The sequence below is a fragment of the Stomoxys calcitrans genome, chromosome 4, assembly GCF_963082655.1.
Source record: "Stomoxys calcitrans chromosome 4, idStoCalc2.1, whole genome shotgun sequence".
Classification (NCBI taxonomy): domain Eukaryota; kingdom Metazoa; phylum Arthropoda; class Insecta; order Diptera; family Muscidae; genus Stomoxys; species Stomoxys calcitrans.
This window is the reverse complement of record NC_081555.1, coordinates 87,725,641-87,751,404: the sequence shown is the minus strand read 5'-3', so window position 1 is coordinate 87,751,404 and position 25,764 is coordinate 87,725,641. Positions and strand designations below refer to the sequence as shown.

General features: G+C 38.9%; 1 protein-coding gene across 10 annotated transcripts in view; it reads right to left on the bottom strand.

Moving 5' to 3' along the window:
* Positions 1-25,764, bottom strand: part of LOC106089672 (inositol hexakisphosphate and diphosphoinositol-pentakisphosphate kinase) — a 114,118-nt gene that overhangs the window by 9,463 nt on the left and 78,891 nt on the right. For 7 of the 10 annotated variants that reach the window (XM_013255602.2, XM_013255599.2, XM_059368218.1 and 4 more), the window contains exons 14-16: positions 22,301-22,547; positions 11,851-13,803; positions 2,828-3,280 (exon numbers count right to left, since the gene is read on the bottom strand). In XM_013255602.2, the coding sequence (XP_013111056.2) occupies positions 2,828-3,280; positions 11,851-13,803; positions 22,301-22,547 (2,653 nt within the window). The remainder of the gene's footprint in view (positions 1-2,827; positions 3,281-11,850; positions 13,804-22,300; positions 22,548-25,764) is intronic. The other 3 variants (XM_013255605.2, XM_059368222.1, XM_059368221.1) reach the window with 2 other exon arrangements.

Genomic DNA, 25,764 nt, shown 5'->3' with positions numbered 1-25,764 from the left:
CGCCATGTTATAATTGGAAGTCGTTTTCCAGAAAAAGGATCTTTGGGATGAGGACACCCCACCCGGGACGCACTGTATACACGAATGGGTCTAAATTGCATGAGGGAACTGTAGCATAAGTCTTTATTGAACTCCTTGCAATCAGGAATTCTTATAGACTTCTGCATGGGTGCTGCGTCTTTGCGGCGGAGGTCTTTGCGATCCTGAAGGTACTGGGGACAATGTTGATGCGAAAGCGGCGGCCCAATCAGACTTTCACCAGTTAGAAGATGGAAAGAGCTCCTTCGAACAATGGGATAGGTTGTCAGTCTCTGATGGGTCCCAGGTCATCAAGGTGTGGCGGAGAACGAAGCGGCAGACAAGCTGGCCAGGAATGGATTGCTAATTGCCGCAGATCTTGCTATGGAATCAGTGAGATCTCTCCACGCATGCGCGAATAAGGCCCAAGCTGGTGGTGTAGGTTATAGGCTATAAAATGACCTGTGGCCGACTATTTCGCGAAACAAGACGTCGCTTATCTTGGCGCTGATAAAGCATGACTTAAGACTGCTAATAGGAGTCCTGACTGGGCATTTCAACGTCACACAGTGGAATAGAACCGAAAATAACTAGTAAAAAACAAGTAAAAGCGTTCCAAGTCCGGCCGGGCCCAATCGTGGGAACCCACCTGCTAAAAATTTATACAAAATAAATTTAGTTGAAGGGCATAATTTTTTTCTACACACCAAACTTCTGTCAAAATTAAAGCTTCTAGGAACCGAACGAGGATGATCGAGAGGCCGGTTTATATGGGAGCTATATCCGGTTATAGACCGATTTGGATCGTATTTGGCACCGTTGTTGGAAGTCGTAACAGAATACTATCTGCAAAATTTCAGACAAATCGTGACTTGTGAAGCCTTAAGAATTTAAATCGGGTGATCGGTTTATATGGGAGCTATATCAGGTTATGGAACTTACTTGGCATAGTTGTTGAAAGTCACAACGGAACACCACACTCAAAATTTCAGTCAAATCAGACAAAAATTGCGGCTTCCAGGTGTTCAAGAAGTCAAATCGGGAGATAGGTTTATATGGGGCTATATCAGGTTATAGACCGATTTTACCATACTTGGCACAGTTGTTGGAAGTCAGAACACTACGTGCAAAATTTCAGCCAACTCGGACAAAAAGTGCGACTTGCAAGGCCTTAAAAAGTCAAATCGGGCGATCGGTTTATATGGGAGCTATATCAGGTTATGGACCGATTTGGACCGGACTTGGAATAGTTGTTGGAAACCATAACAGAACACCACACGTCAAATTTCAGTCAAATCAAAATTGCGGATTCCAAGGGCTCAAGAAGTCAAATCTGGAGATCGGTTTATAAGGGAGCTATATCTAAATCTGAACCAATATAGCCCATTTACAACCTACAACCACCTACATCAATAAAAATTGTCTGTGCAAAATTTCAAGAGGCTGGCTTTACGCGTTCGACCGCTATCGTGATTGAAACAGACGGACGGACATGGCTAGATCGACTCACAACGTCGAGACGATCAAGAATATATGTACTTTATGCGGTCTTAGACAAATGTTTCGAGGTGTTACAAACGGAATGACTAGATTAGTAAACCTCCATCCTATGGTGGTGGGTATAATATGATGTGGGAACGGGTGGTGATATATCTTTGGAATGGTTAGAGCTGAGATGTTAGCTATATCATGTGCAAAATGTCAAGACCCTAGGTTGTCCGGTCGCCTTTTGAAAGGTCCCTCAAGTTGGTCACCTCGGTATTTCGGAATTTGTTGGGGTTGCCAAATCTGTTTTGTAGTCCGATTTCCAAAATTTATTCAGTTTTAAGTTATGCAGTTTTAAAGTCAAAAAATGTGAAAGAAATGTATTTTTTGGATTTTTTTATTCAAAAAAATGTTTTTGATTAGTCTTTATTGAAAAAGCTTGTAGAAAATACCTTAATTAGTTCTTTTTTTTTTAGAATCCCTCCTACATTCAATCAATATAAAGCTGTGGCGGCCAAATACACACCCACTATTACATATATTTGTGTACGTGCCCAGCAAACCAATCGTAACGAAATCTGTACGAACTTCGGATACATGAACATAAGCCCATGGGCTTGTAAATATTACGCACACTAGCACATAAGCCTAACACTGATCAATTCCATGGAAGCCGGTTGTACGTACCGTATTGACTCGATGGAGTCCTTCATCGGCAAGGGCTGCCGCCTCAGTGTACAACATACAGTTACAACAACAAATAACCCTATACAGATTTAAGTATTTGTTTAAAATTTTAAGAGAATTCAAGCTTTGTTAGGACCGGTACTTTCAGCCTATGTGTTAACTAAATTGTTATCTTTAATTCTAGGGTGTATAAATATTGGTATTTAAAAGATATGTAAAGTCTTTCCCTAAGTTATAACAAAAACAGAACTTAAACCTTAAGCGTGCCCTAAAAGTTATATGCCAAATTATTGAGGAATTTCGCCGAAGTTAGACCAACTCAATACTATATATTAAGGTATTACGACAACTAAGCTTCGTTTCCAAGTGCAAACTAAATATGAAAATATATAAATAAATAAAGCTATATAAACAATAATAAAAAATATTTCAAGTCATTGTGTCTTTTTTTTTTATTTAAGAAATTTGCAATAATTTCAAAACTAATAATAAAAATTTAAAATTTTCTTTACACCAATTAGTGAAAATGTTGTTTTTGTTTAATTTAATACAAAATATTTTTAAAATATGAATTTTAAAAAAAATTACTGAATTCCAATAGGTGTGCAAACAACACATTGTAAATTTAATCACTTACAACTGGCTCCAGCTGCCGTATTCGAAAGACTATTGTTGTTCGTCTGTTGACGTTGTAGCTGTTGATCGTTTGGAGCAGCAGCGGCGGCAGCAACTGGTGTGGATTCGGCATCAGGTGCCGCAGGATGTATTCGACGGCCACACAAAGCACATCTCTCAGGATTCCTTTCGTTTAGTATGCTATTATCGTTGCAGCGACATATATTATTGGTAGGCGTACTAACCGTGGCTGCGGCAGCAGCACATGCCTCCTCATCCGTTATGGTTGTCATCATCGATAGGGGCGTCGAGGGATTTTTAGGTGGCGTACATGTAGGCGTCTTAAACAATGGTGCCGATGTCATTCTCTCTAGGAAGTGATCGAGTTGTTTGAGCGATAAAGCATTGTGCAATGTCTCTAGGGGGCGTATGGGCGGTACGCCACCAAACCCATCCAGAACTGTTAGGGGGAAGACTTTTTAAAATGAATAATAGTGTTTTGTAAATATTAATCTTGAAGGCGATTGTGTGTGTGAGGAATGTTAAAACTTAAGAACAAATTAAACACCATCTATGTATAAAGCAATTTGGAACTGCTTCTTATGCGGTTCAGATTGGTCATCGCAATGGCCTTAGAGAACCCAATAAGTAATCGCAATTATAGCATTATTGACCAGCAGTCCATGGATAGCTGCTAACAATCGTTACATGCTACATTTACTAACCGACGACCGTTTAAAGATAAGATAAATTTCACTAAAGACAAAATTTTAATAAGTTTAGTTTAGGTTATATTGAAGTAAGGAAGGGCAAAAGTCGGTCAGTGCCGAATGTATAATACCCTACACTAACCCTCTAAGTACAAACTGCAAGCTATATCTAATTCTGAACCATTTTTGATGGACCTCGGCGGATGTTTTTCGGAGCTATATCTAAATCTGAACAGATTTCGACCAAACTTCTTAGATGCTAAGTTAATCGTCGCCGAGGAAAGCGTTGTGCAAAATTTTGGCAAGATTGGTTTATAAATGCGCTTGCAGTTGCTCTAGAAGTGAAAATCGGGCGATATACATATATGGCTGCTATATCTAAATCTGAACCGATTTCTTTGAAATTCACCAGAAATATTAAGAGTCATCAGAAAATTTTTCGAGAGAATCGATTAACAAATGAGCACTTTATTGCAATATTTCTCAAAATCGGACGAACATATAAGGGAGCTATATCTAAACCTGAACCGATTTCGAGCAAACTTCTTAGGTATTGCAGTTGTGAGGAAAGCGTTGAACAAAATTTTGGAAAGATTGATCAATAAATGCGCTTGTAATGACCCTAGGAGTGAAAATCGGGATATATACATATATGACAGCTATATCTAAATTTGAACCAAAATTTGCAGGAATTTTGCAGGAAAACTGGCAGGAACATCAGAAAAACATTTTCAGCGGTGGTTATCCCCTCCACCTCTTCTCTCCAAAGTGGTGTCGCACTGCATCCTTATCATTGATCTTAAACCTTAATCGGACAGCACTCATAGATATGTGAGAAGTTTGCCCCTAATTGGAATGTTCATGGGCAAATTTTCATCTAAATTTGAACCGATTTCTATGAAATTCACCAGTAATGTCGTGATTTACGAGAAAATTCTTACTGATAAATTTCGATATTACAATATTAGTCTAAATCGTACGAACATATGTATGAGAAGTATATCCAAATCTGAACCGATTTTTTCCAATTTCAACAGGTTTCGTCTCTTCGCCAAAAAAGATGCCAGTACCAATTTTGAAGACGATCGGACGGAAATTGCGGCCTGTAGTTTATACACAAATTAACATGGACAGACAGAGAGATAGACGTACAGACAGACAGATAGACGGACATAGCTAAATAGCATCAGAAAGTAATTCTGAGTCTATCGGTATACTTATCAATCAGTCTATCTCTCTTCCTTCTGGGTGTTACAAACAAATGTACTAAGTTATTATACCCTGTACCACAGTGGTGATGTAGGGTATAAAGAGGGTGCGGATATTGATCCGTCCCATGCCACTATGGACATACGCCTAATGCGCTCTAAATATTAAAAAGTAACCTTGAGAAAAATCTAAGTCAGGAATTTCTTGCTAACAACAAAATCCATAATTGTTCGGTTTCCCATATGCACAAAAGCCGGGCAATGACATAGGAAATGCTCCAACGTCTCATTGTCTCTCTTATACATGCTACCACTTCCTACACCTATTCTGCATAAGTAAGTTCTATGCATCCCATTATGTTACCGAAAGCTATACTTGCTGTGTTTTATTTAAGTACTTTATAGTGCAAATCACGTTGAATCATTTCTTATTATCTGTTATCGCCTGATATCGATAACTTACCAGAACAATTTTGCACTGATATTTCACCCAGAACATCTGACTTGCAATGGATAGGATTAAAATAAAACACAGCAACTGATCTCGTTCTTACTTATTTTCAGTTATAGCCTCATCTTCTCACGGTCCGGATCTCCTCAAAGGATTTTTGTTGTCCTATCGTGGTAGGCGTTCATCGCCCACGCGCCTAACTCGTACTGCGTCGCCCCGAAAGGCTTTCGATTAACCATGTTTATTGACTCCTCTATGGCGCGGCACCCAAACAAAGCGAATCGAGCCACACTCGGAGAAGGCGTTAATCTCCTTCTTACACACCAAGACTGTTTGTGACCTTACCGTTCTGGTTGTTCTGATGGTCATTAACACTAGACGTCCTCGCAATAACACTATATCACCACACACATTCCATAATCGTCCGGATCTCCACCTGCAATACCGTTTATAGTCAGGCGGTCGAAAACAGATCTCAATCCCTGGTTTCTTAATGTAGCCCCTAGGCTCACTCTGTCCACTCTTTCAGATGGTTATGCCAGAGTTCCGTCAATCCAAGACTGCTTTAGGCAGCAGTGCCTCGCACTCGATCTCAAGTGTCGTCTCAGGTATCCGATCGGACACCTCTTCCCTTCCTTCCAGGTTTCCTATCGTCGCCTCGATTATACCGCGATGGTATAAGCTGCTCCCATCCTCAATCTACTTCCCGTCCTAAGTTGCATAGCCGCAGGAGGTTCCTCTTACATAATCTGTATGTCAATGGTTCGGATATCTGAATAGTCTCCAGTGCCCTTGTGGGCGTGGTTCTCATCGCTCCGCCTATGTCAAGCCAACACGTTCTTTGAATCTGTTGTATTATTCTTACATTGCACTTTTCCTCCATTGCAGTCCACCAAACTACTGAGGGGTATGTATGTATTGGTCTTTTCACACTCGCGTATAGCCAATGGACTAACCTCGGATTCGGGCCCCATTGCGAGCCTACGGCCATAATGACACATAGTGTCAAACATCTAAGATCCTTCACGATACTCTCCTGAATGTGACACTTCCAATTCAGTTTCAGCCAGTGGACTATCCTCGGATTCAGGCCCCATTTCGAGCCTTCAGCCCGTCTACATAGTGTCCACGATTTGTGAGCCTTTTCGGTACGATCCTGAATGTGTGCCCAATTCAGTTTCCTGTCTATGATCACTCCTAAGTATTTCACCTTGTAAGATATCGAAATCGTTCTATTGAGGGAATGTGGTGCGTCAAATTGGCCCACCTTGATCTTTCTCATGAACAGGCAGATTTCAGTCTTCAATGGGTAAACATTGAGACCCCTAGGTCAATCCCAATCGTATGTCATCTGCAAGACCCTTTCAGCTGTCTGCATAGCTAACGCGGATCCTTACCTCTTAGATGTATTATAACATCGTCTGCGTAGCTGTGTCATTTCCAGGATTTAGAGCAGTGTGATAGAGGGTTCAAACCTCTTCTCATTCGGTATCCGCTATAGGTAATTTATGGTGGGCATTCAAAGGAGTGGCGTTAAAATGTCCCCCTGTGGCGTGCCCTGTGCCATTTTCTCCCATATATTCGTGTCATGGGACCTACAATTCATCCACCTGGTTCTTAACATATGGTTTATCCAGTCTCTAAGAACCTGGTCCACCCGATACTGATCTAACGATTGGATCAGAGTATCGTTCCTTATATTGCTAAAAGCTCCCTCGATGTCAATACAAACTGCCAGTGTGTGCGTTTTGTCATCGAAGGATTCTTCTATTTTATGCACAACCTCGTGCAGGGCAGGTCTCCACCGACCTTCCCTTGACATAGACATACTGTTTGTATTTAAGCAGTTCCCTGGATGTTCTTCACTTTATCATGGTATACACAATACGGTCCATGGTTTTGATTAGAAAGGACGTAAGGCAACACCAAAGGCATACAGACCTATAACTGTATGCCTTTGGTGTTGCAGAACATGCCATGTCGGACTCGGGTATAAATACTACTGTTGCCTTCTGCCAGGTTTCTGGAGTATATGCAAGTCCTAGGCACGCTGTGAATATAGTGGCCAGATTGGGCGCCAGATAGTTCGCCTTCTTCTGTAGTAACGCCGGAAGGAAATATTCTATCAGGTCCGGGTGACTTAAATGGTTTGAAGTTCCTCAAGGCTAAATTCTGCAATGATAAGCCTTCGATCAACTTTATTATTTGAAGATTCCGGAGTCTCCGTAAGTCCCTTTGTATCCCGTGAAAAATGCGTTTCCTTCAAAAGCATTAACATCTCCTCCATTGTCTCTGCTCTCATTCCCATGTTATCTACCAACGTTTCTGTTTGGACATGGTTTTTCGAGAGAAACTTTTTCATCTTGGTGGTGTATTTAAAGCTGGAGACATTTTGGGCTGTGTATAATACACATCCCAATAAAATCCCGTTTTTTTCCGATGTAGTCTGTTATAAAGTCCGCGGACCACTTTTCCAATGTTACGAATCTCTCCGGTTTTCCATGGTTTTCCTTGGGCTGATTACCTTTCTCGAAGAGGACAACTATCTTTGAAAGACCCCCCTATTGCAGTCGTAATCTACGCTAGTACAATCTAAAGTATCTTGCCCTAGTCTTCCTCTGAGTAGTCTTCTTAAAAAAAAAAAATTCCCCCAAAGATAAAATTTCAGTTGGAAAATTTTATTAAAATTTTATTTTTAAGGAAAATGAGACATTGTCTTTTGTATGGGTTTTATCATAATAAAATACAAATACAAATACAAAATGTTACTAAAATTTTATCTTTATGGAGATTCCATTGCAGGATATTTTCCTGCTTTAGACCATTGTTTAATGCTTTCTATTCAAAGTATAGCAAAAAACTTTTAAAAGTCAACAAAAAGTGTGTTGTTGCTAGAAGCATTTGACTGGTTTCTTGTGTCGCGATTTCATTTTCGACCAAGAAAAATCATCAGCAGGAGATGTCAAATGGATCATGATGCTTTACAACCATTCCAACTAGAGTAAGTTGTAAAGCACACATATGAATTCGAACAGGGATCTTTAAGACGTGAGTTTTACAACTTACTCTAGTTGGAATGCTTGTAAAGCATCATTATCCATTTGACATCTCCTGCTGATGATTTTTCTTGGTCGAAAATGGAATCGCGATATAGGCAACCAGCCAAATGAAAAAGAAAATTTCGGTAAAGTATACTAAAATTTTGCCTTAAGAATTTCTCATAGAAAAATTTTCTAACATTTTGGGTTTAAATAAATTTTACTAAAATTTTTAATTTGAAAAACATTATTTTTTAAATTTTATTTTAAGGATAATTTGATCAAAAAGAAGCCTATAGAGAAAAATTTTGTAAAATTTTCTCTAATAACTAAATTTTAGTAAAATTTTCTTCAAACACAAAATAATAGTAATATTTTACTAAAATTTTATATTTATACTAAAATTTTATATTTATACTAAAAATTTATATTTAGAGAACATTTTGCTTAAATGTTGCCTTTTTAGAAATTTTCACTGAAATTTTGTCTTTAGGGAAAATGTTTACTTAAATTTTATCATTGGAGAAAATTTTTACGAAAACTTAGCTTTTAAAGAAAACAAAAAAATTTCATTAAAATTTAGTTTTCAGAGAAATGTTTGTTTTTCCAAAGATAAAATTTCTGTAAAATTTTCTCAAAGACAAACATTCAGCGATTTTTTTTTCTGAAGACCAAAGTTTAATTAAAATTTATCCTTAGAGAAAATTTTACTTAAATTTTGTTTTAAGAGAAAGATTTATTAAAATTTTGTGATTTGAGAAAATTGTACTAAAATTTTATCCTAAGGAGAAAATAATGACTAAAATTGTATCTTTTATTTTTATACCCTCCACCATAAGATGGGGGGTATACTAATTTCGTCATTCTGTTTGTAACTACTCGAAATATTCGTCTAAGACCCCATAAAGTATATATATTCTTGATCGTCGTGAAATTTTATGTCGATCTAGCCATGTCCGTCCGTCTGTCCGTCCGTCCGTCCGTCCGTCCGTCCGTCCGTCTGTCTGTCGAAAGCACGCTAACTTCCGAAGGAGTAAAGCTAGCCGCTTGAAATTTTGCACAAATACTTCTTATTAGTGTAGGTCGGTTGGTATTGTAAATGGGCCATATCGGTCCATGTTTTGATATAGCTCCCATATAAACCGATCTTGGGTCTTGACTTCTTGAGCCTCTAGAGTGCGCAATTCTTATCCGATTGGAATGAAATTTTGCATGACGTGTTTTGCTATGATATCCAATAACTGTGCCAAGTAAGGTTCAAATCGGTCCATAACCTGATATAGCTGCCATATAAACCGATCTTGGGTCTTGACTTCTTGAGCCTCTAGCGTGCGCAATTCTTATCCGATCAGAATGAAATTTTGCACAACGTGTTTTGTTATGATATCCAACAACTGTGCCAAGTATGGTTCAAATCGGTCCATAACCTGATATAGCTGCCATATAAACCGATCTTGGGTCTTGACTTCTTGAGCCTCTAGAGTGCGCAATTCTTATCCGATTGAAATGAAATTTTGCACGACGTGTTTTCTTATTATATCCAACAACAGTGCCAAGTATGGTTCAAATCGGTCCATAACCTGATATAGCTACCATATAAACCGATCTTGGGTCTTGACTTCTTGACCCTCTAGAGGACGCAATTCTTATCCGATTGGAATGGAATTTCGCACGACGTGTTTTGTTATGATACCCAACAACTGTGCCAAGTATGGTTCAAATCGGTCCATAACCTGATATAGCTACCATATAAACCGATCTTGGGTCTTGACTTCTTGACCCTCTAGAGGGCACAATTCTTATCCGATTTGAATGAATTTTTGCACGAAGTATTTCGTTATGATATCCAACAACTGTGCCAAGTATGGTTCCAATCGGTTCATAAACTGATATAGCTGTCATATAAAAAGATCTGGGGATTTGATTTCTTGAGCTTCTAGAGGGCGCAATTCCTATCCGATTTGGCTGAAATTTTGCATGACGTATTTTATTTTTACTTTCAACAACTGTGTCAAATAAGGTTCAAATCGGTTCATAACCTGATATAGCTGCCATATAAACCGATCTGGGATCTTGACTTCTTGACCCCTAGAGGTCGCAATTATTATCCGATATGCCTGAAATTTTGTACGACGGATCCTCTCATGACCATCAACAAACGTGTTTATTATGGTCTGAATCGGTCTATAGCCCGATACAGATCCCATATAAATCGTTCTCTCTATTTTACTTCGTGAGCCCCAATGGGCGCAATTCTTATACGAATTGGCTGAAATTTTACACAGGCCTCCAACATATAATTTAATTGTGGTCCGAACCGGACCATATCTTGATATCGTTTTAATAGCAAGGCAACTCTTTTCTTATATCCTTTTTTGCCTAAGAAGAGATGCCGGGAAAAGAACTCGACAAATGCGATCCATGGTGGAGGGTATATAAGATTCGGCCCGGCCGAACTTAGCACGCTTTTACTTGTTAATTTTAATTTTACTTAAATGTAAAGAAAAAACTTTTTTGCGATTTGAGAAAATTCTACTAAAATTTAATCTTTAGAGAAAATAATGACTAACATTTTATCTTTAGAGAAAATTTTACTCAAATGTAAAGAGAAACCTTTTTCAGATTCCATTGCAGGATATTGTCCTTCTATAGACCATTTCGTTGAATTCTTTCTATTCAAATAATAGCACAGCAAAAACTTTAAAAAGTAGGGCAAAACGTGTGTGCTGTTTAAAAGCATTTGACCGGCTATCTGTATCGCGATTTTTGATTCGCCAAGAATCTCCATCAGCAGAATTATACAAATGGATCATGGCGCATTACATACCAACCCAAGAGTAGGTTGCAAAGCAAATGCAAAATTTTGCCCATGAACATTCCACTAAGGAACTGGGGCAAACTTCTCACATATCAATCAGTGTTGTCCGATTTAAGTTTAACTTCAATGATAAGGGACCTCCATTAAACAGCTGAGTCCGAATGGCGCGCCGGATTGCGACATCTCTTTGGAGAGAAGTTTTTACATGGCATTGTACCTCACAAATGTTACCAGCATTAGGAGGGGAAAACCAAAGCTGAAATTTTTTCTGATGGTCTCGCCAGGACTCAAACCCAGGCGACCTCTGCGCTACGGTGGCCTCCAAGGTTGCAAAGCACACATCTATATTTGATGTGATTTGGCTTTTTAAGTCCAAAAAAAGAAAGCGCAAACAGACAAACCACAAAGAGAAAATTTTAGTAAAACTTTCTAAAAAGACTTTCTTTAATTACTAAATTTTAGTTATTTTTTTTTAAGCACAAAATGTCAGTAAAATTTTTTCAAATGCAATACTTAAAAACTAAATTTTTTTCTGCATTATCAATGAAATTTTCCTCTGAAGACAAAATTTCAGTAAAATTTTCCCCCAAAGAGAAAACTTCAGTGAAATCGTACCTAAACACAAAACGGCAGTCAAAAATCTTTTAGTGACACAGTTTTGATGAAATTTTCTTTTAAGAAAACATTTTAATAAAGTTTTTCTAAAGGCCATGGTCTTAAATCGCACTCACAATGTAATTTTGACATACATATGTGTGCGTGTAATGGTATGTACATATATATCTTAATTAGTATTTATTTTATTGAAGAAAAAACTTACCTGATGATGATACCGGTATCATATCCCTTAAATTAGGAGCCGACGAACTGCCGCTAATAACCGCTGTACTGAATAGACTATTGGTGCTTGTGGTCATCTTTTTACTAAAACCACCGAATCCCAACATTTTCATATAAGACATCTGGCCAGCAATACTGTGTCGTTGGCGTCTCGACGATACGGATGACGAAGACGATGTCGATGTGACAGTATTATCTGTAGTGGTATCAGTAATAGGGTTGTTGATAATGGTGGAGGACATGACAGGGGGTTTATTATTTGAGCGATTTGTGTTGTTGTTATGGATCACAATAGAAGAGTGTGATTTTGTAGGGGGGACATTGGTGGCAGTAGTGTATGTGTGATAGGTTTTAGTATTGGGCGTAGTTGTATCAGTATTAGTGGCGTTGGTAGTGGCAGAGGTGAGGGACATATTAGAGGAGTTGGTTATTGCATGGGGGATATATGAAATAAATTCATCATCATCATTAGTATTTGCATTGATTGTGGTAGTAGTAGTAGTAGTAGTAGAGGTATTATTGGGAGAAGTATCATTATCATCATCATCATCATTATAAAGCAAATCATCTAAATTATCTTCAGAGGATGAATTAGTTGAAGTTATAACAACAACACTGGGAAATTTAGGTGAAGATGAATAAGGAGAAGGCGAAGATGAGCGGTGCAGATGAGGCGAATGATATCGATGGCTATGAATATGGGTAAGGTCATGATGGTGATGATGATGATGTGAATGATGATGATGATTATGGTGATGATAATGATGAGGATGATAGTGATGATGAAGATGGTGATGATATAGGGGAAAGTAATCGCGATTTGTGTTATCGGGGGAAAAGGGTATTGTTGTATTCATATCAGCTTCGGCATTGTGTTGTTGTATTGGGTTAACTGTGTCATTAGTGCTGCTGTTTGCATTAGTGGCTGCATTTTCAGCAATAGGGTCAAATTGATTAAAACTAAGTGCTGGAAATCGAAAGGGACTAGAAGTGAAATCAGCTATAACTGGTGCCGATTGCGATGAAGGTAAAGTGACCTTTTTTCTAATGTCTACGGGTTTACTTAAGGCATGCTTGTTCTCAGTACGTTGTGTTACAGGTTTTTGTTGCTCCTCCATAGCCTGGCACAATCGCAATGTTGAGGCTGTGGGTGAATTTGTGGGCGAAGGAGGTCTCAAACCAAAGCCACTCATATTGTGAGATGTTGTGCTCGGTCTAGAAGACATTAGGAACTCTCCACTTAAGAGTGAAGCTGGAGCCGAAGAGGATATTTGCAAATCTTCTTCTTCTCCTTCGAGCTCGTCTTCGTCATTTTCATCAAATGAAATGGCTCTATAGGGCGAGATGTTACCCGCTGTGGCACCTATATTCATAGGTGGACTAGAGACCTTAGAGGTTAAAGGCGCCATCATAGAACTCATATCACTGAGATCCGTTTCACTTTTGGAATGAGAATGTGGTTGAACCATCTCCTCATTATTTGTGGGAAAATGCCCAGAACAATTGCAAGTTAGGGGTCTTTCATTGGTGGCCAGGGGAGAAATACGCCGTATGTCTTTCAGTATGTGAATGAACTCCCCCTCATCACCGCTTTCCATGCGTCGCATGGTTAGTAATTGAGCCTGTTTCTTTTGCAAATTGCTGCCGGGCGATTGGGCCTTATGGGCCGTACACATATGATGGCCATCTGGAGTGCCCGGGGTCAAGGAGAAATCAATTTCCGACAATGGCAACTCATTGGTGGACGAATCGATTTTAAAGAAAGTCAAACTGTCCGTTACGCGTATTTGAAAATACGACTGTGAGGGATTAGTAGGCCGGGATGTTAGAATCTCTCGAAACTCTCTATCGTTATGGGAGACTATAATATTAGGTGTGGGTATTTGTGCTGGCGGCTGCGATGGCGTTAGCGGTGGTGAGGCAACCAAATCATCTTTTTATTCAAAAGCCATAACAAATAGCAAAAAATATATTTATTTTTTTTTTTTGATGTACATATAAAATAGAATTTTCAAAAACATGAAATATACACACAAAATGATTGGTTTTGTTGTGGGACATGGGTAGACATTTATTTCGCATGTGTGAATGTTGTGTGTGTTGAGAGGTTTTTGAAAATAAATTAAAAAGAGAGGAGATTTCTTTATTGTTTAATAAGAAACAAACAGAATTTTATAACTATTGGGTGTTACAAAACTTAAATGTATTACTGTGGCACATGTTGGTTGTTACATTCGCTTATGCACATTAGAAGGGCGGCGTTTTGGTGGAGTGGTAGTACTATGTACGAATTGAATTTGAAATTTGATTTTTTTTTTTTTTTCGGTTTTAGTGGGGATAAGAGACAGCAGCACACAACATTGACTAGATTTCTTTTTTTTTGTATTTTTTCAACAACAGGCAGGCAAGCATTTGATTTTAGAAAAATTTGTTTTGTTCTTTTGAAGTTTTTTTTTTGCATTTAACCAAATTTAAGGCTTAAGAGAGAGAGAGAGAGTGTTAACAAAAATCAACAAGAAACACAACATGTTACAAGCATGCAATAAGTTAGAGAAGATTTTGTTTTCATCCTAGACTAGTTTGTGGGGTCCTTTGATTGTTGAACGATATGTCTTGAATTTTGTTTTAGGGATTTTGAAATATTTTCAAGTGTATAAATAAAATTATTTTGGATTTTTTATTCAGTTTGTAATTAGAGAATATTAGCATGTTATAGTTGGAATTTTTATGAAAGAAATTATTTTTCTTTATCGCCATCTGCATGATTTTCATGCTACACGAATGCATCAAAGCTAGAGGACAGAGTGGGCCTTAGAGTCTACAGGGATAGAGATCTGTTTTCGAATATTTGACAATAATACGGTCGTGCAGGGGAAGATCCGGCCATCACGGAATGCGTGAGGTGGCAAAGGTAAACACCAAGTGTCGTCAGCACGACTAAAGGATAATCGGCGCAAAAAATATTTTTCTGATGTTCTCATCAGGATTCGAACCCAAGCGTTCAGCGTTAAAGGCGGATATTCTAACCTCTAAGCTACGGTGTAATAAATGCGCATTTATGGAGGATTTGAACCCAAGCGTTCAGTGTCAAAAGCGGATATTCTAACCTCTGAGCTACGGTGTAACAAATGCGCATGTATGGGCCTATGGGAGATGGGTATATACAGCAGCTATATTCAAATATAGTGTGTTTTAGACCATACTTGGTACGGATGTCGAGGGGCCTATCATATAAAGCTGTACCAAATTTCAGCAAAATCAAGTAATAAATGCGATCTGGGTCATATTCGGCACACATATCAATGGAAGCTCATTGCTTCGCCAGTTATGGGCCTAAGACCTTCAATCGGTAGATCCGTTTATATGGCGGCAATATCCAAGGTAAGGACGATGTGGACTTTATTCGGCACAGATGTAGAGAGTCTGAACACAACTCACCGTGCCGAGATTGGCCTATGTGGAGACTGTTTTAAGATATTGACCGATATAGCCCATCTTCGAACTTAATCTGCTTAGGGGGGAAAAATTATAGGACCAAGTTTCAGCTCAATATCTTCATTATTATACACTGTAGTGTCATTATCACACAATGTCATCAATATCTTCATTTTTATACACCGCAGTGCCATTATCACAGACAGACGAACATGGCTAGATTGACATAGAATTTTACGACGATCAATGGTGAATATGCTTTACATGATCGGAAATGGCTATATGGCGATATGTTACCATTATTATTCGGTGGTAAGTATAACAAGGAAAAGCATGCTAAATTCGACCGGGTCGAATCTTGGGTACCCACCACCATGTATTCCGCTAAAAATGAAACCTTATTAACTGATTTTCTATTTGAATTATTTTGGTCTCAAGAAGTCATATCGTGATATGGGTACTTATGGGTCATAACACGAGTCTTTGTTCCAAATTGCAGCCAAATCCGGTGAACATTTAGGCTTCTCAGGGCTCAAGAAATCAAATCCGAGGATCAGTTTATATGTGGGCTATATCTGTTTGTAGACGGATTCGAATCATACTTGGTATGGATGTTGAAAGTCGTAACACAAGTCTTTGGGGACTCAAGAAGTCAAACCCCGAGGATCGATTTATTGGGGGACTACATTTGTTTATAGTCCGATTTGGATCATACGTACGATGGATGCTGGAAGTCATAACTCAAGTCTTTGATCCAAATTTAAGCCAAATTGGATGAAAATTTGGGCTTCTAAGAGCTCAAGAAGTCAAATCCTGGGATCGGTTTATATGGGGGCCATATCTGTTTATAGACCGTTTCGGATAATACTTGGTATGGATATAAAAAGTCATAACAGGTCTTTGTTCCAAATTGCAGCCAAATCTGGTGTTAATTTAGGCTTCTAACTGCTGAAGAAATCAAATCCGGGGATTGGATTGGGCTATATCTATTTTTAGACCCTTTCGGATCATATTTGGTATGGATGTTGAAAGTCATAACAAGTCTTTGTTCCAAATTGCAACCAAACCTGATTAAAATTTAGGCTTCTAAGGGCTTAAGAAGTCAAATCCGGGGATCGGTTTATATGGAGGCCATATCTGTTTATAGACCGATTCGGATCATACTTCGTATGGATGTTGAAAGTCATAACACAAGTCTTTGTTCCAAATTGCAGCCAAATCTGGTGAAATTTTAGGCTTCTAAGGGCTCAAGAAGTTAAATCCAGGGATCGGTTTATATGGGGACTATATCTGTTTGTAGACCGATTCGGATCATACTTAGTATGGATGTTGAAAGTCATAACACAAGTCTTTGGGGGCTCAAGAAGTCAAACCCCGGGGATCGATTTATTGGGGGACTACATTTGTTTATAGTCCGATTTGGATCATACGTACCATGGATGCTGGAAGTCATAACTCAAGTCTTTGATCCAAATTTAAGCCAAATTGGATGACAATTTGGGCTTCTAAGAGCTCAAGAAGTCAAATCCGGGGATCGGTTTATATGGGGGCCATATCTGTTTATAGACCGATTCGGATCATACTTAGTATAGATGTTGATTCAAGTCTTTGATCCAAATTTCAGCCAAATCGGATGAAAATTCAGGCTTCCAAGAGCTCATGAATTCAAATCCGGGGACCGGTTTATATGAGGGTATATCTGTTTATAGTCCGATTTGGATCATCCGTATCATGGATGTTGAAAGTCATAAAACAAGCCTTTGTTCCAAATTGCAGCCAAATCTGGTGAAAATTTGGGCTTCTAAGGGCTCAAGAAGTTAAATCCGGGGATCGGTTTATATGGGGGCTATATCTGTTTATAGACCGATTCGAATTGTACCTACCATGGATGTTGGAAGTCATAACTCAAGTCTTTTCCAAATTTCAGCCAAATAGGATGAAAATTTAGGGTTCTAAGGGCTTAAAAAGTCAAATCCGGGTATCGGTTTGTATGGGGCCATATTTCTTTATAGACCGATTCGGATCACACTTGGTATGTGAGTTGAAAGTCATAACACAAGTCTCTGTTTAGCTAAATCGGATGAAAATTGAGGCTTCTAGGGGGTCAAAAAGTCAAATCAGGGGATCGCTTTATATGGGGGCTATATACAAATCCGAACCGATATGGCCCATTTGCTATCCCTAATGACCTACATCAATACAAAGTGTTTGTGCAAAATTTCAAGCGGTTAGCTTTACGCGTTCTAGCGCTATCGTGATTTCCACAGACGAACATGGCTAGATCGACTCAGAATGACGAAACGATCCTGTATATACATTTTTCATGGGGTCGCAGATCAATATTTCGAGTGATAACAAACAGAGACAAGATTAGTATGCCCCTTATCCTATGGAGGTGGATATAAAAATAGAAAGATAGCGTACAACTCGACAAGGGTTTTAAGAATACCCAAGATGACGGTCGGCCTCAGACGGCATTTCTAATACGTTACATAGACATGATTCTTACTAAAGTTTGTCTTTTCTAGCTTCAACTTTTTAAAGTTAGCCGAGTTAAAGGGCCTTGCACATGGCAGGGGTCTCAATGTTAACCCAGAGAAGATTGAAATATGCCTGTTCACGAGGAAGACGAAGGTGGGCCAATTTGACGCTCCACGTTTCCTTAATTGAATAATTTTGATATCTGACAAGGTCAAATACTCAGGTGTGATTTCGGACAGAAAACTAAATTAGAAGTGTTACATTCAGGAGCGTACTGAGAAGGCGCACAGATGTTGGATACTATGTAGACGGGCCTTAGCCTCGAAATGAGGCCTTAATCCGAGGATAGTCTACTGGCTCTACAGGAGCGTGATTAGACCAATATTTACTTACGCCTCAGTAGTTTGGTAGACTGCTATGGAAAAAAAATACAACAAAAGGACCATACAACAAGTCAGAGAACATGTTGTCTTGGCATAGGTGGAGCGATGAGGACCATGCTCACTAGGGCACTTTTATAAGGACCATGCAAGAGGTTCAGAGAACATGTTGTCTTGGCATAGACGGAGCAATGAAGACTACGCCCACTAGGGCACTGGAGACTATTCTATATATCCGATCAACTGACATACAGATTAATTGTGATGCAGCCACTGTGGCTATGAGACCACGATGGGAGAATGGATTGAGGGAGGGATCAGCTCATACTGTCGCGGTTTAATCGAAGCGACGATAGGAAACCTGAAAGAAAGGGAAGAGGTTTCCGATCGGATACCTGTGACGACATTTGAGGTCGAGTGCGAGGCACTGTTGTCAGCAACACAGCCTTGGACCGACGGAACCAAAGTTTTGCCATCTGGAAGATCATGTTACACGTTTACATTGAGAACCCAGGGACAGTGATCTGTTTTAAACTTCCTGACCAAAATACGGTCCTGCAAGCGGAGATCTGGGTGATCACGGAATGCGTGAGGTGGTGTGGTGCTAACGTTAGGACGTCGAGTGTGAACATCTTGACGGACAATAAAATTGCCATAAGGGCAATAACAACCAGGACGGTAAGATTACGAACAGATTTTTTTCTTCAGTCTGTCTAGAACATTCGAAGTTAATAGCATAGCTCGGTTGGGATTTTAAATGGGCCAAATCGGTCCATGTTTTGATATAGCTGCCATATAAACCGATCTTGGATTTTGAATTCTTGAGCCTCTAGAGGGCGCAATTATCGTCCGATTTGACTGAAATTTTGCACGTAGTGTTTAGGTATCACTTCTAACAACGGCATCTCTAATGATCTTCAACATACGTGTCTAATATGGTCTGAATCGATCAATAGCTTGTTACAGCTCCCATAAAAACCTATCTCCCGATTTTCCTTCTTGAGCTCCTACAAGGCGCAATTCTTATCCGAATGAACTGAAATATTATTCATTTAGTCATTCTGTTTGCAACACATCGCAATATCAATTTCCGACCCTACAAAGTATATATATTTCGGATCGTCGTAAAATTCTAAGACGATTTAACGATGTCCATGTGTCTGTCCGTCCGTCTGTTGTAATCACTCTACAGCCTTCAAAAATTGGGATATTGAGCTGAAATTTGCCACAGATACGTCTCTTTGATGCACGCTGGTTAAGTTCTTGAGCGGGCCAAATCGGACCATATAGCTGCTTTATAGACCGATTTTCCGATAAAAGGTCTAATGCCTATAAATGCTTTATTTTTCATCCGATTGCGCTGAAATTGGAAACAATGAGTAGTTTTAGGCCTCCCGACATCTGACCCAAATAGGGTCCACATTGGACTATATTTAGATAAAGCTGGCTATAGACCGATCTGCCGATAAAGGGTCTGAAGCGTATAAAAGCTTTATTTATTGCCCAATTTCGCTGAAATTTAAAACAGTGAGTTGTATTAAGCCTCCCGATATCTGACCTAAGTATGCTTTTGATCGCACTATATTTAGATATAGCTGCCTGAAATTTTAAACAGTGAGTAGTTTCAGGCTTCTCAACTTCGAACCTAAATATGGTTCAGATCAGACTATATTTAGGTATAGCTGCCATATAGACCGATCTGCCGATAAATCTTCTGAAGCCCATAAAAGCTTTATTTTTAACCGATTTCGCTGAAATTTAAAACAGTGAGTAGTTTTAGGCCTACCAACATCTGACCAAAATATGGTTGAGATCGGACTATATTAGTGTCTGAAGCCTATAAAAGCTTCATTTATTGCCCAATTTCGCTGAAATTTGAAATAGTGGGTCATTTTAAGCCTCCCGATATCAGACCTAAGAATGGTTTAGATTGGATTATATTTAGATATAGCTGCCATATAGACCGATCACCCGATAAAGGGTCTGAAGCTTATAAAAGTTTTATTGAGTACCCGATTTTGTTCAAATTTGAAATACAAAATTCAACTGTGACTTATATTTATTAGCCCACTCAATATCCGTGTCGAATTTGGGTGCATAAGTTATCCAAATTTCACCGGATTGTGCCGAAAGGGGGTTTTCGTATATACACGAGGTGGTGGGTATCCAAAGTTCGGCCCGGCCGAACTTAATGCCTTTTTACTTGTTTTCATTGTCATTTTATTTTTATTAATAAACCTGAGATTCAATAGCACAATCCGCATCGTTTGGGTGCCGGGCCATAACGGAGTAATGGGGAATGAAAGGCCAGACGATTTGGCTGTGAAGGCCAGAGCACTGCCGTCGATAAACTTAGTTAAGGGCTTGGGCGACAAACGGGCATGTTACACTGTGCAACAGTGAACAGTTAGTAGGACGGACGGTGATCCGGATCGTGAGAGCACGAGGCTATTACTGAAAGGAAGTAAGTAGGAGGTCAGTATAGCCTTTGTTGTCATAACGGGGCACATAGGACTACGAGCTTACTTATGCCAAATCAATGCGGTAAGTGAGAGCATATGGGGAATATGATGAGATGTTGGAGCATTTCCTATGTCATTGCCCGGTACTTGTTGGAGACGCAATATCAGACATGAACCAACTTAGGAGAGTGGTATGGAAAACAATTAAGGATTTTGTAAGTAGATACAATTTGATCTCAAATTTGTCCCGAATTTTCAACTTCTTTACAAGGGTAGGACAAAAACATTTTTCAGTGTAGATTGACCTCATAGGTACAAAATATGACGGCTTTAAATAACGGAAATGGAATCACGCATGATGTTACGTTTTATTCCAGTTGCTTGTGGTTCTTTACAAGGGTAGGACAAAAACATTTTTCAGTGTAGATGGACCTCATAGGTACAAAATATGACGGCTTTAAATAACGGAAACGGAACCACACACAGTGTTATGTTTTACTCCTATTGCTTGGGATAGCTTCTAAATAAATATAGTAAACAACCGGCATATTTGGCATTGTAGGCTAGCCATTGGGAAGTTTGGTAACACTTCGATTGTTTAACCCTGCACAGATTTTCTTATGAACATGAACACACTTAATATTCTATATTTAAATACTGAATAAAAATCCAAAAGTTTTAGATGAATTTGTTTTCAAAAGATCTTCCATCTAAACTACTATAAAAAAGGACATACTAATATAGAGTGTAAAGATTTATGTTAATTTAACTACTGCAAGTACTAGTGCTCCAAATAAAGATCTTATTTGTATCCTTACTTGGATCACAAAATATTAACATTTACAAAAGAATAGTCTAAGTATTCTGAACTTGCAGTAGCTAATTTAACACAATGTTTGTATGTATATACAAATATGCTTCAGCCAAATACACGGAATTTCCCGACCAGATGCTTATATAAACTCGGTATTAGTTTTAGATTTTGTTTTTTGGATTTGGTTTGGTTTTTGGATTGGATTGGCAAAATACATTTTATAGAGATGTTGCCATTAGAGTTTTGATGAATATTTTGATTGTAGAAGAGACACGTTTATGGTACAAAACAGAATAGAAGATATTTATGAAAATCCATATGTATATGAAAAAAGAAAAAAATAACCCATTAGAAAAGAAGAAAAACTTAAACAGAAAACAAAAAATCCAAATATTTCCCTAGGAAACACAATTGCATTTTTAGATTTTGTAAAGCTTAAGCTGGGCGTAAACACAAAGAATTCACAACAAAACTTCAAAGAACTAAAGCCAAAGCCATGATTTTCTTAATATGGCAAAGATTTTTTACGAAATTAAAGATCTTAAAACCAAATAATAATGAGTCTAAAGCTCTTTTGGTATTTCAATGTGAATCCTTTTTCCCTCCGCGTTTCCTTTTTAAAAATATATATTAAGATCAACATAAACCATACATATATATAGGTCATGCAAATAATAATTTAAAAAAAGTTACACATTTCCCCCAACAATAGAAAAGAAACAGTTAAGATAAGTTAAAGAGTTGGTTAAATATCTAAATTATAAGTTATATATATATAAGTAACCAAAGCATAAGTAACGTCTATGCAAAAGAACATAACGAAGATAAGAAAACAAAGCGATTGTTCAAAAAACATACCTTTTGATTTTTGAGACCTCTGTTCAAAACTACGCGAACGTGGCTCTCCGTCTGGACTTATGGGTCGATTGGCTTCTAATGACCCTGTCTGTTTGGCTTGATGCTGTTGCTGCTGTGAGGCCAATTCCTTATTTAAACGTTTCGCCAAATCCATAGCCTCATGGCCGGCTACAGTGTGGTGAGAACCAATTGGTATGGGCTTTGATTTGGAATGCCGTATTTCGCAATCGAATCCATCGGGCGAAATCTTTAAAGAAAATAAATTAATTAATTAGTGAATTAGCAACAAAATTAATATTAATGTATTCTTAAGATTGTAATATTGGGTTGCCCAAAAAGTAATTGCGGATTTTTCATATAGTCGGCGTTGACAAATTTTTTCACAGCTTGTGACTCTGTAATTGCATTCTTTCTTCTGTCAGTTATCAGCTGTTACTTTTAGCTTGCTTTAGAAAAAAAGTGTAAAAAAAGTATATTTGATTAAAGTTCATTCTAAGTTTTATTAAAAATGCATGTACTTTCTTTTAAAAAATCCGCAATTACTTTTTGGGCAACCCAATGTTTCCTTATGATTACTTTAGTTGTTTTTTCTCCAAAGTGGAATCGAGCTTAATGACCATGAAATTTTGATAAAAATTACTGTACCACTATTTCTGATAAAACTGATTGGAACTACGATATCCCTGGTAACAAAAATTACATAGACTTCCATACGGATGGCTGCAAATTAAAAGACCAGGTGGGCTTTGGGGTGTACTCTAAAGATCTAAACTGGTTATAACGAAAAGGTTACCCGACCACTGCAGTGTGTATCAAGCAGAGATCCTTGCAATTAAGGAAATGGTGGAATGGTTAAGATATAATGTCATTACAACGATTGGCATAAATATCTTCTCAGATAGCCAGGCAGCCATTAAACCCCTGGAGAACGTATTTCTGAACACAAAAACCTCCCTCGACTGTCGCAGATCTCTCAACGAGAAGGCTGAACAGTTCAAAATTCACCTGTTCTGGGTGCCAGGTCACAGAGATAATCCAGGGGAATTGTAAAGCGGATGAGCTTGCGAGACTAGGAACTATCTTACACATTCCTGGGACACTGGAATCTGTGGGTACGCCTCTAGCGACATGTAAGATAAGTTTTAAAAACCAGGCCCGCAGCACAACGAATGCTAGATGGTCACAAAGAGCGGGTCTGTGGGTATGCCTCTAGCGACATGTAAGCTAAGTTTTCAGGACCAGGCCCGCAGCACAACGAATGATAGATGGACACAAAGAGGGGGTTGTGAGCATTCCAAAACTATGTGGCCTAATCTAGACTTGAAGAAGTCTACTGCTTTGCTGTCATTGGCTAGAACAGACGTCTCAGTCATTGTGTCCGTCATGACAGGTCACTGTCTAATCGGAAAACATGCTAACATACTAAAGGTTGCCAGCAACGACTTTTATAGAAGCTGTAGAGACATTGAGGCCACCGTAGCGCAGAGGTTAGCATGTTTGCCTACGACGCTGAACGCCTGGGTTCGAATCCAGGCGAGATTATCAGAAAAAATGTTTAGCGTTGGTTTTCCCCTCCTAATGCTGGCAACATTTGTGAGGTACTATGCCATGTAAAACTTCTCTCCAAAGAGGTGTCGCACTGCGGCATGCCGTTCGGACTCGGCTATAAAAAGGAGGCCCCTTATCATTGAGCTTGAATTGGACTGCACTCATTGATATGTGAGAAGTTTGCCCCTGTTCCTTAGTGGAATGTTCATGGGCAAAATTTGTTGTTGTATTTGTAGGGACATGGAAGAAGACAAGACTATAGAACATCTTCTGTGTGTGTGTATCCCGCACTAGCATTTAGAAGGAGTTACACTTTAGGTTCTCATTTCTTCGAGAACCTGTCTGATTTAGTCGATGTGAACATTCGCAAGTTATTGGGCTTTTTAAAGTGATCTGGATGGTTCAACGGTAGAAACTATAAGTCATCTTCCTTCTTTTGTTCCTGTGGTATCACAATGGATGAAAAAGAAATTGAATATTAATGTATTCTTAAAATTGTAATATTTCCTTATAATTGCGTCTAAGTGAGTCTGATGGCAGACTGCCACTTAAACCTAACCTAACCTAGTGACCATGATAATTATGTTAAGCCGAAAGATATGATTAATGAAAAGTTACTAAAAAGAAATTGTTTGATCAACAGATCGTTAGACATGGACTCAGCCGCTACTGGTATACGTTCCGTTTCGAAAGGTGACTAGACTTTCGTGTTCACTACCATCGCTTTGCTTATATTTACATTACTATTGAGACTACGCAGCTCATTTTTGTGATACTTAAACAACGTCCTTATGCTGTTGTTTCACGTAGCCAAATTTTCATGTGGATGTAACTATCCTCGTCAAGCTCCTGTAGGTGAGCAAGCTCGTTCCGGTCCAAAGGACCGATCGCCGCGCGACCAGGGTGGCCTTGGTTATTTAAAGGCGCCTATAACCCGCATTGTCATATCGAACATCATATGCATTAAGTATTTGTGCAAGAGCCGGTTTCGCCAGGTCTATCACTGAGACTCTCTGCTCGATACCTCTGATTGTCCGCGACTGCCGTGGCAGCTACTCCAAATGAAGCATTCCACTATCCGCAATCAGTGGACGCGCCCGATAGTTTGCAGCTAAGCTTCTCGTGACGGCAATGAACAACTCACAGATCGGGCCTCAATGCTCCAGCCTGTGTGGTGCTCACAGCTATCCCGTGTCGGGAACATCCATATGCAATTCGCATATGTGGTACCGAAAGACCACAGAGAACAACATTCCCGTTTATCTGCAGTTAAATATCTCATTGAAATGAAATGAAACTTTATTTCCAAATCTATTTCTGATACCATTATTCTCTAATATTTGACAATAACAGTGATTGCCAATTCCTATGTCTGTGACTTCATCGATCGCAACGACCCATGGTCTTTGTTTCAGATCAACACAGGCAGCAAGGCTGTGGTTGTTGGTATGTTACAAAGGGGAAAATAAAAAACAAGTAAAAACGTGGTAAGTTGGGTCTGGCCGAATCTTGGGAACCAACCACCATGGATTCTGCCAAAAATTTCTACCAAATCGGTGGCAGTGGAAGCCGTAATGGTAATAGACCGATTCGGCCCATGCTTGGTTGGAAGTCGTAACAGAATACTACGTGCAAAATTGCAGCTCAATCAGACAACAAAAGCGGCTTCCGATCACGAGATCGGTTTATAAAGGAGCTATATCCAAATAGGAACCGATATGGCCCATTTGTAATCCCCAACGAGAAGTATCTGTGCAAAATTTCAAGCGTTTAGCTTTTCGCGTTCGACCACTATCGTGATTTCCACAGAGGGACGGATATGGTTAGATCGGCTTAAGAATCCCCATTATTCCAGTTGGCCATGGCGAAGTCGAATGTCGAAATTTTAACAAACTGGTATTATGGTTGCCGAAGAC